Raw genomic sequence first — 17,574 nt, forward strand, 5'->3', positions numbered from 1 at the left:
AATTTAATTTAAAAATCTCAATGTTTGCCTTATTTACTATGAGCTGTTCAACATTCAACTTCAAATAAACTGCATACAAAAGTCTTTATCCCAACTCATTTCAAATTATCTCCAACTTTTTCCACTGGGTGTCAGTATAAAGCAAATTCAGTACTAAACTAGGCTCTGTCTTTCGATGAAAATAATCATCTTCCCGAACACTCAAGTGAGTGCAGCTTGTTTCAAGCTGGTTTCAAATCGAGAAACTTACAAATCTACCAAGAACATGTTGACATTACCCAGTGTCATAACCTTTGACACACTCATGAATTCTTGTGTTCTCTATAAATACAAACTAGTTCAGAACTGGTGACTGCAACAGTCTAAAAAGGCCACACCTGTAAACCTTCTACACATTTTTTAATGAAAATTATAATCTTAAGGGCTACTTAGAATTATTAAGCAGGCTAATGAGTTTCCTCATGGTTTCTCTCTCATAGACAATTGTGCAATTTGAAAAATATCTCTTCTAAGAAAGCTAGGAATCATGGAGTCTTTCCCCTGGCCACATTAAAACAAAGCCAACCAATTTTAGATGCCACTTGAATCTTACACTTGGGGCCTCAAAGAATCACTACTGAGAAACATTTTCCAGAAATGCCCCTAGTTTGACAATTTTCTACATTCTGATTCCCTTGGGCACCTCTGAACAGCTCCATTGCCCAAAATAATAAACTGCTTTCCACGTGGTTACTTTTAGTAAAGTGCTTATCATTATTCCAAACTATAGAAAAAGAAAACAAAATGTGCAACTTGGGTCTTGAGTCTTTTTAGTCTTTTCCCATGAAAAATTGCTTGCATGGGCCCTGGTGAGAATTCAAGATCCTATTCAACAAGCAGCTGTGCGTGAATGTTGACTTAAAGGGATAACTCACATCCTTAGCATTAGCCACCTTGCTGAATTGGGACTTATCTGTTGAACAATTGTTGGAACATTAACTTGGATGGAGACTGGCAGTAAGCACAGAGCCTGTAAATGGTGATGCCCTGGGGCCATAGCTCCAGGAGGTACACTTCTTGGTAAAATGGAAGGCATACAGACAGCTCTCACTAGAATCTTTTCGTATTTATATACAAATATAATATATATTAAATATAATATAAAAATAGCTATATTTCTCTTCCCTCTGAAATTCTCTGAGACTTCTTTGAATCCTCACAACCCAGGCAAATTTTATTTCACTCCAAAATACCATTAAAAAAACCATGCTGTATTTTCTTGCTTCCTCATACATCACCATGATATTTGCCCATAAACACACAATCTTTTCTTAACCAGCTTCTTCCCTCCTGCCAGAATTATTGTGTGACATTATGCTCTGGAGCCTGTGGTATCATACCTTTTACTGTTACTGGAACTAATGGGAGGTCACAAACCATAGACGTGTGACTATGCATGAGTTAGGCAAAAAGATCTTGGATTAGAAAAGAGAGGCTGAAGGCCCACCCTACCTCTCCCCCTTCTCCAGGTTGTTAGGAGTTTTGCAATTGCCTCTAATAAGCTTTTTCTAGTGCAAATTTTTAGTAGCAAGTGGTGAAGCAAAATAAATTGTTCACAATCATTAGGGCCTGGTTTACATTGAAGGCCCAGCTCACAGCGCAGCAACTCCTTTAGTCTTGGAGTTCCCCCCACATATCCTGGACTCCAACTGGCAGATGTGCCCTGTTGGCCCTACTGCTTACTCCTGACTAGAAGGCAAGAATTGCAGCAAATTCAAAAAATACAGTTTTGCCTCCCGGCCATCAAGAGCAAGCAATGAAGTGGGAGGCTCACGGGGGGGAGGTAGGGTCTACGGTGGGGGGGCGGGAAAGGGGGGAATCTGCAAGATTAAAGGAGCCACTGCACCATGAGCTGGGTCTGCAATTTAAACCAGGCCTTATCAATCATATTCAAGCTTGGTGAAATACCCATTTCTTTGTCTTTAAAGTTTCCCTGAATTGTGATAAGAACTTGTCAAACTTATGCAATAATTTTCCAGTTAGATTTTTGGCCCTTCCTCTTTCAACTAACAAGGAAAGCATAGGGTTGGTTGGTTTGTTTTTTTGGTTGATCTCTCTCTGAGGTTACAGAAGGCTTCTCAATTAAAGTATGTTTCCTTGTAATACTCTGCCAACAGCCTTGTTATAATCTCTCATACAGATCTCAGGTTGCCTTTTTATCATCTGATGTATATTAATGCACCACAGAATTCTGGGGAGTTGAAGGAGGATTTGAAATGCTACATACTAAACTTTCCCTATGCCTGAAGAAGGATGGTTGCACCTGAAAGCTTGCAAAGAACAAGTTTTCTAATGAGTTAGCTGGTCTAATGAAAGATAGCACATTTACCCAAAGAACCTTGTCTACCTGTCCTTAGACCAATGTGGATACAACCTACACACTCCACCTGTCCTAATTGTGTTCTGTATCTGCAAGTATTGCAGTTTAATGGCTTGTTTTAGCATTACAATTCAAACTCCCCCAGTTTTCTTCTTAAGTGCCATTTTATTATTGTCAGACTGAAAACCTGTCTAAGATTTCTATTTTCCACTACGTAAAATCTTGACAGCCGAGACCTCTAGTCAACAAAGCCTAATTCTGGACACAAGTGGAATGGTCTAGCAGGGTTAAGGAAACAGTCTGAAATAAAAATACAAGTCAGTGAAGACTTACTTTTCTAAAACTTAAAATCCAAAAGTTTCTGACAACAAGGCTGGCTCAGGGAATTACAGAAACCACTAGCATGAGCTAGAAAGTGACCTTGATATGTTTAATATTGGTATCTGTTCCTTGCTCCTGGGTACAAGCAGCTTTTCGGAGCAGAAACCAATCCAATTCTCTTTGGTTATTCATTCCTTATACTCTTCTCCCTTTTCCACAGTCGTTCTCCAGGAAACAATGTTAAACTTGCTTTGTAATTTTGGGATGCTGTGCTGTGGTGGGGGAACCTGGAAAAAAGAAGAATCTGATAACAGGATACAGTGGAGAAAGCAAGACTATCTCGCGAAAGAAGGCTAATAATCACTAGCCTCATATTACCTTTCAGTGGCATTTGTTCATTCAATAATACAATCAAACTTCCCAATATGAAATATTTCACCACTATTTGGTTATATTCATACAACTCCTCCCTAATACTCGGACATAATTCAGCTTGACTATAAAACCTTTCCCTCTTTAATATTACTTTTCATTATTATGTTTTAAATTTTTATTTTTAAACTACTAGGTCCATCTTTGTATATATTCATTTTGCTCTGCAGCTGTAGTTTTCAAAATCTAGTACCATAAAATCTATTGAGCGCTGATTTAAAAATACTACATCATTTGTTGGAACTTTTTATCATCTTGATAAAGTGAGCTTTGCCTTCTGAAGTCTTTGTTCAGTGGTATCCCTTTTATATCAATAATCTGATAGTATTAACCTGTGCAATCCTAAATACCTATTTTCCTATCAAATTCCAATCAAAGATAATCTCTTTGAAAACACCCAGATTATGTTCTCCCTAAATTAATAATCTCTCTTATGGAGGCACTAGAGAGTGATTCTCTTTACTACTCGAACACTTTCAAGGTAAATCATATATCTGTTCCAGATTAGCATTTGAATGGTGTTTCATTCTTTTAAAAAATGCTCAGGATCTTAACTCGGACGACTTCAAATGCTTGTATAAATTAATACCATAGAGAAACAGCTATGCAGCAGATACAGGTTTTGTTGACAATGTACCAAGACTTCAAAATTGTAAATGGTTACAGATTCAAGACAACATAATCAAGATGTTCAATGTTATCACCTGAATTAAAATCAAGGCACTATGGGTTTTTTGTTGGTTTTTTTTTGTTTTTAAAATGACCCTGAATCAGTTCTGACTAAAGAAAGGTCTAATTTTGAAAGGAGAATAAAAAGATTCCAACATATTTTAGCAAGTTACAATTCTCACCACAGAGAAGGTGATTAAAAAGTGCCTAAAACATTATTAAATGTAAATATATTTTTGTGCAAATTACTTCTATAACTGAAACATTCTTGAAAATTACTTTCATATAGTTTTTTTTAAACCTTTTACATAAATATTTCCAACTATGAACTATATCAAAAGATAGCTTTGGGGAGTAAAATTCCAAACCATCCACAGTAAAGCAGTGCAAATTCCTATTTTTCAATAAAAACAATGTATAATTATGAAATGATGGATGATATTTACGGATCCGAATGTTTTGAACCCTGAAACATGACTGTCAGTTCAAACAGTTTCATCAATAATTTAACCCCAAAAAGTCAACTAACCAGCACACCATACCGCACCGAACAAACCGTGACATCACAGACAAAGCACAAACAAGAGACTTGTGCCCATACTACAGGTGAAACTTATGATGCATCATGTTGTAAACAAGGGGTAGAACAGAGGAAAATATTAGTCTGAGTATGGTGTGAGAATTTAGGGAAACATATTCAAACCTACAAATAACAGATTACTTTTTTCATGCATCATATAAAATATTTTGCTCTCTCTCCTTTTATGCAGACATATACACAATATTTTACAGCATCTGTACAATAGAGAATTTGATTCCACACAACATTTTGAAAATATTTACTGTCCAATAATAATCTGAAAAAAATGTCATGTCTTTTGGACTGTTTGTGTAGCATTATTGTAAGTAAATGCAAACAATTGCTACAGCAACAGCATGTCCATTGTAACACTTGATAAATTTACAGGACTGATAAAAAATACCAACATTTTTAGTGCCCTTTCAGTTCACTTAGGGTTTGTGACTGGATCTGGACAAGTTAAACATGGCAGAATATCCTTTAAAACACCACAGACATTGGGGCAACTAAAACACTGTCAAAGTTGGCCTTGTCCCTGCCATCTTCTTTTACCTAAGGTACCTCAACAGCATCTTGCAATATTACCTTCTGCAAACAGGTTCCAGAAGTTAGAAGCAGAGCTCTCAATACTGTATTTTATAAAGCCTTCAGACTTCTACCTCTACTATCATCAGTGCAACTGTTTATGGAGCAGCCCCTCCCTGCAGTTTGCTTCCAGAAGAAGCAGAGCCTCATGCTACTGCGGCTGAATTTTGGAAGGATCAGTCATGGTGTCAGTTCTATGTCTCGAAAGTTGCTGCTGCTGCTGTTGCTGCGGCGGCTGCTGCTGCGATTGATGCTGTGGGTGGTGAGACTGAGTAAAAGTGCTCTGTTGTAGTGGAAAAGCAGCAGAAAGAATGAGCTGAGCTGATTGGTTTCCGTGAAGTAACCTGGACGTCTAAAACACAGAAACACAGCATTATTTCCTGCTGCTCCAAGAATACAAGGCTAATTACATTTTAAATCTCTCACGTGAGGTGAAACATCAGACTCTCCACATATTCACTTACAACTGAACAAAGTGAAGATGCCTTTGTAATAAAATACCTACCTTCCAAAGCATATGTATATTTTGATTTGAGTACCTGTGGAACAACTGTACTTAATTTCTCTCCATACCAGTGACAATTCATCTGCATTAAAATGAAGCATAGAATGCTAAGGCTCAATATTTAATGTGTCCGTGTAGCTCAGAATGGTGGGTGCCAGGCAGGGGCATGCAGCCAGTAGACTGTGGCTCTGGGCTCCAGACCACGCTGCCATTGCTTCAAGATCCAAATCCCAGTCCTAGAGCAGCTCCCTGCCATGCTGCATACCTTGCCAGAGCTGCTGGGGCTGGTCTCTATGAAAACCCTGGCCCCATACGGTCACAGCTCCCTCCTTCCTGGGGTCTCCACGGAAGCCAGCCACAGTGATGTGGGCAGTGGCTTCTGGGGAATGGAATGGCTGGATCTGCCATTTTGCCCTGCTTTAGAGCAGTGGTTCTCAACCTTTATTTGTACCCCCAGGCTTCAGCTCTGCAGTGTGTGGGGCTGGTGGTGGTGGAGGGCATGGGGGGAGAGCAGCCAGCCCCTTCCAGGCTGGAACTCTGCCAACCTGGAAGGGAAAAGCCAGGGTTTCCCACATTTTCTCCTTTAAAGGACCATCCATTTTTAAAGTTTGTTCATGACCCTCTCATATATTCTCATGACCCACTTTTGGGTTGCGACCCACAGGTTGCGAAATGCTGTCCCAACGATATACCCAGTTGGATGCTCTTCCTATACAGCATCCACTTCTGCCGTTGTCAGAGATCGGATACTAGGGTAGAAGTACCATTGGTTTTACCCTGTATGGCACATCCTATGTTCTTGGAAATAATGCACATGGGAAGATTTGGGGATTTGGTCCAGACCAAACTGAGAAAGCCAACTTAAGAAATGAAAGGTAGAACACTAACCTGGCAGGACACAATGTGTTTTAGAAAGGAAAATAAATCCTGTGCAGTCTCCCTCAAAGTGCTCTCCTATTATTTTATTTCAAGTAGCAAATAACCCTGGTTATAATTTGCTGCATTCCCAACATAAGGTGGTGCTATACTTATTGAAGAAAAGTGATGAAACATCACATCCACTCATAGGTGAGGACATTTGAAAATCTGGATTCATGACTGCAACTGGGCTGTAAGAGGTAAACTACTTATTAAAATGCTATGGCTGGAGAATTGCAAGGGAGCCCATTCAACAGTGCAGCTCTTTTTGAGGTGGAAGTGGGGAGCACCTGCCAGCCAACCCTGTAGTGCAGGTATGTTGAGCATACGGCTTACAGGCTGAATCTAGCCCGCAAAGCTGCTCCATCTGTCCCACCAGGCTAGGGAATTTGGCAGTGTGGCCATCTGGAAGAGGTGAGAAAGGCTGTGCAATACAGTTCTCTGTTGCACTGCGGCTGCCCGGCCCACTGCCATTTGTGTGCCTCTCCCTAGGCAGTTTGCTGCCACTTCAAGCCAAATTCAGTCCATGAGGAATCTCATGGTCTGGATCCATCCCAGGGCACAAGATAAGTTTAACACCCTAGGTTTAATACCTGGTAGGTGAAAGGTCTAAGTTCAAATACCTATTCTGCTCAGTTCAGACCAAGAATGCTCTCTCTTTTTATGTGTGGACGTAGTTACCAGGCCACCAGCTGTTTTCTCTCTCTCTCTGACCAGAAATCCCACCCAGTAGCTGAGAAATCTTTCCTACTGGACACTGAATTGATACTGGTGCATTCCTATGAAGTTTCAGTAAATCAAAATTCTAATAACAAAATTATTCAATTAAAATTTCTGACTAGCTTTACACTGAGCCGTAAATATCTTCTCCTGAATTACATGAATGCATACATATTTGCCCTGAGGAGGGTTCCTGCCTCTGTCATTGAAAAGATGAGGACTGTAGTCTGAAGGGATAAATGCTGATAGTAAATGAAGGGTTTTACAAGAACACATAACTTTAACTGTGATGCTAAAAGAATTTGTCAACTTTAATCCAGTGCTTTGTGTACTTGATTTCTTATTTTATCATTCTTGTATCACTGATAAGGGAAGTAGTAGATACACTGGAGGGTAGGGCTAGGATTCAGAGAGACCTTGATAAATTGGAGGATTGGACCAAAAGAAGTCTCTTGAGGTTCAGTAAGAACAAGTGCAAAGTCCTGCACTTAAGATGGAACAATCCTATACACCAGTACAGGCTGGGGGCCAACTGCCTAAGCAGCAGCTCTGCAGAAAAGGATGTGGGGGTTACAGTGGATCATAAGCTGAATGAGTCAGCAGTGTGTTCTTGTTGCCAAGAAGGCTAACAGCATACTGGGCTGCATAGGTAGGAGCATTGCCAACAGATTGAGGGAAGTGATTCTTACCCTCTATTCAGTACTGGTGAAGCCATATCTGGAGTACTGTGTCCAGTTTGGCTCCCCCACTATAGAATGGATGTGGACAAATTGGAGAGTTCAGTAGAGGGCAAAAAAAATGGTTAGAGGGTCAGGACACATGACTTATGGGGACAGGCTGAGGGAACTGGGCTTATTTAGTCTGGAGAAAAGAAGACCGAGCGGGGAATTTAATAGCCTTTAAGTACCTGAAGGGGGGTTATGAAGAGGATGGTGCTAGACTGTTCTCAGTGGTGGGAGATGACAGAACAAAGAGCAATAGTTTCAAACCGCAGCAAGGGAAGTTTTTAGATTAGGTATTAGAAAAAACCCCTCACTAGAAGAGTAGTAAAGCACTGGAACAGATTACTGAGAGAGGCTGTGGAGCCTTCATCTCTGGAGGTTTTTAAGACCTAGCTAGACAAAGCCTTGGCTGGGATGAGACAGTTAGGGATGGTCCTGCTTTGAATAGAGGGTTGAGGTCCCTTCAAATCCTAATCTTCTATGATTCTGTAGTATTATGGACAAAAACTATTTAGGGATTTATCTTCCTTTAGAGAACATAAAGTTTGAGGTTCAAACAGGTTCTCTGGTTCAGCAAAGACCAGTTTGCATGTCTTTAACATAACTTTTACTTGAAGGAGGTTCTCCCTTACTGAGATGGTAACTGACATGTCTCCTTTTCTACTCCCTGCTACCTTGTTCTACCCTTTCTATCTGCCATACTTCGCAGCACACTAGTTCTGCTGTTCTCATGGTCTCTCCTTGTATTAATGCATTCTATATCTTCTCCCTCTGCCCTCAGTTCTTTTTGGCTTCTGTAATTTCTGGTACATATTTTGGAGGAAAGAGGGAGATGTGAAGAAGCTTTATGTTTATTGATTGTAAAGTTTTTGTGCGCTCTTGGCTTTTATTATCTTTCCCTTTTGAACCAGCCTCTCTTCTCCCTCTCCTCTGAGAAAAGGAGTGATTCCTCTCTCTTTAGTCATAAGACAATGTGCAGTGTGTGCTCCTGCAGCTCAACAAAACCAGAGAGGATAAAGTGTAAGCTGGAGTGCTGCCTCCTAATCTAGCACTTTTGTATTCATGACTCTTTCACCTCCAGCTGCACTACAGGCTCTCATAGGAACCAGAAGGAAAAAATCAGGCTGTTTTCAAAATGTCCCACCTCTTTACTTAATGTCATGCAAGCATTTTCACTATAGTATAAGCAGGATCCATGTGACAGGTTGATGTGGAGCACCTGCAGGAGAAACCAAAGGGGCAAATGGGCACCACAGTGAACCAAGACCTGTATAGGGGACACCAGGGCCCGGATAGCATCTCATTGCACTGTCTCACCATGTGGCGTTGGAGGAAAGTAGTACAGAGTTTCCAGCCAGAAACTTCAAGTTAGTAGGAGCACCTGCAGAAGCAGCCAGAGGCAGGATCTGCAGAGAGCTCAACTGCTTGGACAAAACTTTCTCTACCTTGTGCTGATTGGCTGGCTGTCCCAACTCTCTCCATCAGAAGTTTTTCAACTCCATACCTGTCCCTCTTACTCACTTCCTTCCCCTGTCCTGTACCTCTCAGCTTCCATTTACCTCACCTCCACCTAAGTAATCCTTCACCTGCCTACTTAAAATATGAAATATAACACTTGCTGCTACCACACTGTTTGCTCTAATGGTAGGTTATACCCTCATCCCAACTTCCTTAGACCAGAGGTCAGCACCTAACACCTGGATCCAGTCTGGGAAAGTTCAGTTCCACCTGCATTCCTCTTATGTCCTGTGCCATGCTACTGATCCCTTTCTCCAGTGTCTCCCCATCTTGCAGTGCCCTCCATGCTGCTCTCTCTCACCCCCTACACCACCAAATTCACCACTCCCCCTTACTGTCACTGGGGATGGGAAATGGCAGAATGTGGGTGGTGGAGGCAGCAGCAGGCAGCTTGGGTACTATGGAGTGGTGACTCAAAACAGCAAGGTGGATTGGCAGTCCATGGCACCAGCTTAGTCACAAGCAGCAGCCTGCCACTCAAAAATGTTGCTGACCTCTGATTTAGAGCATACTCTATTAAGAGCAGGGACTAACTACATCTACAATAACATGACCCACTCTTGGTCAGCCCTCAATCACTACTACGATCAGAGCAATTTTCCTGTCCTTACTGACATACTTTTTCTCCTGTTTCCCTCTTAGTGGTATGTAGATTAATAAAAAACTCAGTGTCTTCCAAACTAGTTCTTTTGAACATGAAGATTACAAATGACTTTGAATAAGGTCTTTGAAATAACTTCACTCTGTGCATAAGACTTCTTCTGGGAGAGAAGGCTACCAACTAGAACAATCAATTTCCAGACAATAGGCTTGTAATATACGTTGACATTGAACTTTCAGATATGTGCCTCCTCAAGAATTCCTGAAGTGTTACATTACCTGTAAGAACTGTTGGGGATGCTGGGCCAGCTGAGTCTGAGCTTGTTGCTGAACTGTACTGAGCTGCTGTTGCTGCTCTTGCTGTTGTTGCTGCTGGTGCTGTTGAGTTATTGATAATGTCTGTGCCTGTTGCTGTTGTGCAGCAAAAGTAGGGTAGGCCGTCACCACCTGTCCCATAAACATAGTGCTTGGTACCATTACTGCTCCACATGCTACAGGGGCAGTAACTAATTTTGTTACAAGTTGCTGACCTTGAGAAAACCTGTTAAAGGAAAGACATGACAGGGTGAATTTAGCTTAGTCTGGCAGAAATTCACTGTCAGCTAACCTGGGTGAATTTCAGATGCTGATCTTGTTATGTAAGCACCAACTCTACTACTGAAAAGTGTCATTCAAGATGAACCTGTCCTTTCCAAAAATTCAAAATGTAATAGGCTAGATGCTCATCCCAAAGACCCCTTCACAACCTCCTACAATGTCATTGGTTTAAACAGGGAGACAAGGACATAATTTGAGTTAAATTTGTTTCTCTGACTACATTTATATAAATACATGTCAAAACTAAAAAAAAACTATGAACTTCTTGGTGCAACTTTTCTCTCTTTTTGAATATGTGGAATTCTAGCAAAATCATTTGAATGAACTTTTCCCTGGTTGTTACCTGATCTGTCTATCTTGTGTGAAAGTGGTTACGGCTGCAGCACTCTGGTTATTGTTTTGTGGTAAGCTTGACGGAATCTGGACAACGTTTCCTGTCGTTGGCTGGGAAATCACCATAGTGTTATACAAGGGGGCCGAAAGTGTATTCTGTGATTGACTGGAGAGAGAAGTCTGTTGATTGTGTCCGCTAAGCACATTTGGTTGATTATGCTAAAAAAGGAAAATAATTTTATAAATTAGTTAATTCAATTGTAAAAATATAAAATTACAGAGAAATAATTTACTTTAAAGGTATAAATACATGTGCAATAACAATAATTTAGTAATAACTGTTAATGATAAAAGTTCCTATGCAGTACTGTAAAAATTATTATAGCCCTCCTCTCAGCTTTGTAAACCTATATTAATCTCTCTCTCTTTTTTTTTTTTTTTGTTTTTACACAGAAGACTCAGCATGGGTGAAATGACTTTTCCAAGGCTATAACAGTAAGCAGCATGGTCAGGTAGAACCCAAGAGTTCCTAACTCCCAGTCCCTTGGCTCTTCTTAAAAAGTATGGTTCCTCTCTTACACATGGAAAATTGCAGTCTCTTGCTTAGCAGAGGCCAGCTTGCAACACAAACTTTAACACAAACTTTGGTTGGTGGAAGTTCTTTTTTTACTGAGATGGTAACTGGTATGTCTCCTTTGCCACCTCCTGCTACCTTTTCCAACCCTTTACATGTGCCAAAAGGTCTTTGAAAGTGGAGATATTGTGGGGATACGAAAGTAAATCTCAGGACTCTAGAATCACACAAAACTCCCTAGCAATAAAACTGAAATGATCAGTGACTAAAATCATAAATTTCAAAGTATTTTTTTTAACTATAATTTGTTTTCAAATTTTAAAAGTATATATTAAAAAGGGCACCAATAAATTTAAATCTAGCTTTTAAAAAAAAAGTTTTAAGCAAGTTCCAAGTACTACCCACGGCCTCTACTGTCTCCTATGAAACCGTAGGGCATTTCAATATTTTCCTATTTTAAACCAAGTTCCTAAGCTAAGTGAAAAAGCCACATAAAAAGAAAGAGTGACTAGCTGAAGACTGATGCAGAGAGCTAGTTGCTATTGACCATTTACACTTCAGAATTTTACTAAAAATGAAAAATGCAAAATACGGAAAAGGATAAATATTTCTACCATAAATATTGAAGACATGAAACCTGTGTTTGTTGCGCACACTATTTCATTGACTAATGGAAATTCTCTATATAATACTCTCTAGGATCTGACAGGCCTATGAGTTTCAGTCCTGCTCAGTCTAGGCATTTATGATAAACGTTACCTGTGTTACAGTATTTTGCAAAGGCTGCTGCTGTATCATATGCTGAGTACTAATATGCCCAGTATTCATTCCTCCTTGGATCTGATTAGTTTGAACAACCTGACTTTGCATATTTATTGGTGTAAGCTGCTGAAGGTTAGAAGAGTTTCCAGAAGTAAGTTGCACAGAACCAAAGTTTAGTCCAGGAGGCGATTGCTGCAAGAACATCTTTAAGAAAATCCACAAATTAGTTTAAAAAAAAATATCTACTGGTGGTTTGAAGTATTAGTAAACATCTTTAATATGATATATTAAAAATACAATTTAAAACAGAAAAATGATTGAAGCCTATACAGTAAACATTTTGAGAGAGTGTCGAAAATACTGTTAAAATCTAAGGGCATTTTTACATGTGCTTCAGGTGGGGGGGCACTATAATTAAAGTGCCCTTAGCATCTCATGTATTCAGCATCCTGCACTTCAAAATGGTGGCAGGGGCACTTTAGTTAAAGAGCTTTCATTAAAGCGCCCTGCCGTCATTTTGAAGTGCAGGGATGCTGAATACGTGAGACACCAAGACTGCTGCTGCTCGATTAATCAAGTCTGCTCAGACACACTGTAACTACAGTGCATCGGAGCAAGCATCCTGCACATCTACAGGCACCCTAAAGGGCCCAGTTCTCCCTTCTCTCATATCCACATCAGTTTGGAATAACTCCTTTCAATATTTAATAGTTTTGATAATGCCAGTCATATACAAGTAGAATGAGATGCCTAAATAATAATTTTAGTCAAAGGTTTACTGTTTGTATTTCAAGAAAAAGTGTTATTCAGTCAAAGGCTAAACCGCAGTGTACAACATTTAAAAAGAAAAAAAAAATGGAACTTGGATTTAGGAATCTTAGGATCATAGGAAAGTAGGGTTGGAGGTTCATCTAGTCTCTTGAGCATATCTAATCATCCCTGACAAGACATTCCAGCAAAGAGTCTGTCTAGCCAGTTCTTGAAAATTTTTAAGGGTGGAAATTCCACGATTTCTCTTATGTAGCCTGTTCTAATGCTTGATTACCCTCATACTCAGAAAGGTCCTCCTAACCTCCAACTTAAATTTCCTCTGTTGCAGCTTGAGTCCATTTCTTTTAGTCCTGTCCCCTAAGGCCATAAAGAAAAGTCCATCTGTATCTTCTCTGTAATCACCCTTCAGGTATTTGAAGATTATTATCAAATCTGCCCCCCAGTCTTCTCATCTCCAGACTAAATAACCCTACCTCTTTCAGCTTTTCCTTGCAAGTCATAGTAGTTTCATAGGTGTTAGGGTCAGAAAGGACCTGAGCAGATCATTAAGTCCGACCCCCTGCCATGGGCAGGAATGAATGCTGGGATCATATGACCCCAGCTAAGTGATTACCTAGCCTCCTTTTGAAGACCCTCAAGGTAGGAGCAAGCACCACTTCCCTTGGATGTTAGTTCCACCTCGTAGCCACCCTGACTGGGAAGTAGTGCCTTCTGATGTTTAGCTTGAACCTACTCTCAATCAACTTGTGGCTGCTATTCCTAGCTACTCCAGGTAGTGCTTGGGGGAACAGGGTCTCTCCCATTCCCCACTGGTCCCCCTGGTAAGTTAACAGACAGCCACCAGATACCCTCTTAGCCTTCTCTTGTGGAGGCTGAACAGGTTCAGGTCCCGTAGCCTCTCCTTGTAGGGCCTGCCCTGATACCCCTGACCATGTGAGTGGCCCTCCTCTAGACCCTCTCAATGCCGTCTACATCCCTCCTGAAGTGTGGTACCCAGAACTGGACGCAGTACTCCAACTGCGGCCTGACCAGGGTCGCACAGAGAGGGAGGATCACCTCCTTGGACCTGTTTGTGATGCATCTGTGGATGCATGACAAGGTGTGGTTAGCCTTACTGACCATGTTCTCGCATTATTGGCCCACGTTCATATTGGAATTAACAGCGACTCCAAGATCTCTTCCTACCTCTGTGCTGACAAGAAGGGAGTTCCCCAGCCTGTAGGTATGCTGCTGGTTCTTTTTGCCTAGGTGCAGTACCCTGCACTTGTCAGTATTGAATCCCATCCTATTCTCATCTGCCCACCCCTGTAACCTGTCCAGATCTAGTTGTAGCCTGTCTCTCCCTTCCAGCAGGCCCACCTCTCCCACCTTAGTGTTGTCCGCGAATTTGAACAAGGTTCTTTTCACCCCCTTCTCCAAGTTGCTGATAAAGATGTCAAACACCAAGGACTGAGCCCTGGGGGACTCCACTGCCCACAGCTCCAGGTTGAAAATGACCCGTCCACCACCACTTTCTGGGTGTGGCCCTCTAGCCAATTTGTGACCCATCTGACTGTGTAGGCATCAATGCCAGTCTCGTAGTCTTTTTAATGAGAATGAGGTCAGAGACAGTGTCAAAGGCCTTCCTAAAGTCCAGAAAGACTATGTCCACCGTGACAACTGCGTCCAAGGATTTTGTGGCCTGATTGTAAAAGGCCACCAGGTTGGTCTGACAGGACCTGTCCCTAATGAACCCAAGTTGGTTGCCCCTGAGCATAATCTCCCCTGCTGGTCCCTTGCAGATGTGCTCCTGGATAATTTTCTCAAAGAACTTCCCCAGGACCGAGGTAAGACTAACAGGCCTATAGTTACCTGGGTCCTCTTTCCTCCCTTTTTTGAAAATGGAGACTATATTAGCCTTTTTCCAGTCTGGCACCTGGCCAGAGCACCATGAGTGCTCGTAAAGCCACGCTAGGAGCCCTGCAATGACCCTCCCAATTCCCTCAGCACCCTGGGGTGGAGATCATCTGGGCCTGCTGTTTTAAACATATCCAGCCCCTCTAGAAGTTCCCTGACTAGGTCTCCACAGGATTCAAATTGTGCGGGTTTTTTGCTGTGCCCTAGACTCTTTCCAATCTGTCCATATCTTCCTTGAAGTAGGGGGCCCAAAACTAGACATAATACTCCAGTAAGGCCTCATCAGTGCTTAACAGAGCAGAAGAATCACATGCCTTGATTTGCATGCGACACTCCAGTTAATACAATCCAATATGTTATTGTTTTTTTTTTTTTTTTTTGCAAAAGCAGCATACTGATTGTCAGCTCATATTCAGCTTACGGTATACTGCAGAGGTTTCCAAACTTTTTCTCATTGCATACCCTCTTCCAGATTTACCAGCTGCCTGTGTACCCCTACCAGCCTATGTTTTATATTCTAACCCCTTAAATGGCAATTATTATTATAATCAAAATTAAATCCACCATTACACAATTTCTCTCGCACACCACCCAAAGATGACTTGTGTATCCTTACAGGTATGTGTACCACAGTCTGGGAACCCCTGGTCTACTATAAACCCAGGTCCTTTTTTGCAATACTGCACCCTAGCCAGTCATACTCCAGTTTGTACTTGTGCATGCAATTATTCTGTCCCAAGTGCAAGACTTTGTACTTGTCCTTTTGAATTTAATCTCACTGATTGCAGACCTTTTTTCCAGTCTATTTAAGTCATTCTGCATCCTAGCCCTGCTCTCCAGAGTGTCTGCCACTGCACCCAACTTGATGATGTCCCAACTGCTGCTTGCACCCTGGGAAGGCAGGGGGGTGTGCGCCCCTGGATCTGTGCAGTGTGGGGCAGGCTGCAGCTGTGCAGTGGAGCTGGAGCTGGCACTGTGCAGGCTCTTCTCACCAAGGGATGGACTTGGAGCAGGCTCTCGTGGTGCTGGGAGGAAGATGCAACCACCCCAAATTTTGCTGCAGCTCCACTCCCAGGCGCACCACTACCCGGTGTAGCCACAGCTTTTTCCAGTGCTTGCGTGGAGGTGGGGCTTGCAGTCAGCCCTGCATCACGCAGATCCAGGGGCACATGCTCCCCTGCCCCTGCTTACAAGCAGCAGCAGGAGCTGCCCCCACCCAAGTCATGACTCCATCTTGTGGGCCCCCTCCCCCCTCTGGGCAGTGCCTATTCCCTCCCTCACGATGGGGGGGGCACTGATTTGCCCCCCCATGCCCCTCCCCCTTCCGACTTACCAGCTGGAGGCAGCTCTCCACATTGCCGGGCTGTGCTCCTAGCTGCTTGAGTGCTGTGCTGAGGCTGCGTGCAGCACGGACATTTACTGGCCAAATTATTGGCCCCATGAGGCTGATATCCAACATAGACAATTTTCTTTACATCGGGACCAATTCGATATCAGACCAATGTACTGGTGCACCTCCAGTGTCTACATATACAATTAATGTGACTGAATATACTTCAGCTCAATTTGAGCCAGAGTAAACAAATCCTAATGTCACTGTCTACACGTGCATTTAAGTACAGTAATTTACTGCACTGTCAGATACCACTTGTATCTAATGCAACTATCCAGCAGCACAGTACATTAGTCTACTGTGCCCTAACTGCCATGCACGTATAGACGGCAATGCTTTACTGCGCAGAAAATGAGTCTGCTGTGCAGTAAAGCATCTCATGTAGATGCACCCACTAGGTAAAAGAAAGGGATCTCAAATGATACGGCACTCAGTGTCAAAGTGCTTAGCTTTTAGCTGCTTGGCCTCTGCAGTAGAGTCCACAGAACTTAACTACATTACAAAGCTCTCCCTGCAGGACTGCTGGCTAATGGTATGAAAAGGTAGTGCCCTGTAGCTGATATAAGCTCTCCTAGCAAAATCCTCATATGAGAATAACTCTGCTTGCTTCTATTCCCGGGGCTCCAGCTGTCTTGGTCTGCCTGTACAAGAGCCTGGAGGCTGTTCCAATGCGCTATAATTACAGTGCATTGGAGCAGATTCAATTAATCAAGTCTGATGGAGTGTGGCAATTACTACGCTCAAGCAGCCTCCACATCTTGTATATCAGCATACCCATGCTTCAAAATGCCAGGAGGGGTGCTTTCACTAAAGCTTGTTTGATGAGCCTTAGGTAAAGTGCTTCTGTTGCTTATTTTGAAGCATGGAAACACTGATGCATGAGATCCTCCAGGTGTGTTAATTAGAGTGCTCCTCCCTCCCCCAACCCTAGAGCACATGTAAAAATGCCCTTAGTTAAAACAGCAGCATCCCCCCAAGGCATAGACATAGCTTTAGACATGTTGTTTCCTAAACCAGACATGGAAAGAGTTAGGCCTCCCAAAATGGTATTCACAAAAGGCAACATCCCTAACTGGAGAAAAGCCCGAAGTAAATGCCAAGGACATGAGTGCCTAATAAGTCCTACCCATTTCCAGGGCTTTAGTATTTTAGCTTTTTCCAGACCTAAGTGCTACAGGAAGTGCCAACCATGGGGAAATTTAATGTTAAAAGTTTCACTGCCTACAAAGTTGTGCATCTCCAAGTTTAGACAGTAACTGAATAAGAATTTTGAGGATATAACTCTGTAATATAGATGCTTAAGAACTGCCTGAGTTTCA

The 17,574-nt window shown here is 42.0% G+C and overlaps 1 protein-coding gene across 5 annotated transcripts in view; it reads right to left on the reverse strand.

Annotated features, from left to right (window-relative positions):
* Positions 1-3,858: 3,858 nt before the first annotated feature.
* CLOCK (clock circadian regulator) overlaps positions 3,859-17,574 on the reverse strand; it is a 101,815-nt gene continuing 88,099 nt past the window's right edge. For all 5 annotated transcript variants that reach the window (XM_019553226.1, XM_019553225.1, XM_019553223.1 and 2 more), the window contains 4 exons: positions 12,193-12,399; positions 10,870-11,078; positions 10,209-10,470; positions 3,859-5,298 (listed from right to left, as the gene is read on the reverse strand). In XM_019553226.1, coding sequence (XP_019408771.1) covers positions 5,098-5,298; positions 10,209-10,470; positions 10,870-11,078; positions 12,193-12,399 — 879 coding nt within the window. In that variant the 3' untranslated portion in view covers positions 3,859-5,097. The remainder of the gene's footprint in view (positions 5,299-10,208; positions 10,471-10,869; positions 11,079-12,192; positions 12,400-17,574) is intronic.

This window comes from Crocodylus porosus, unplaced genomic scaffold, assembly GCF_001723895.1.
Source record: "Crocodylus porosus isolate Cpor-Errol unplaced genomic scaffold, CroPor_comp1, whole genome shotgun sequence".
Taxonomy (NCBI): domain Eukaryota; kingdom Metazoa; phylum Chordata; order Crocodylia; family Crocodylidae; genus Crocodylus; species Crocodylus porosus.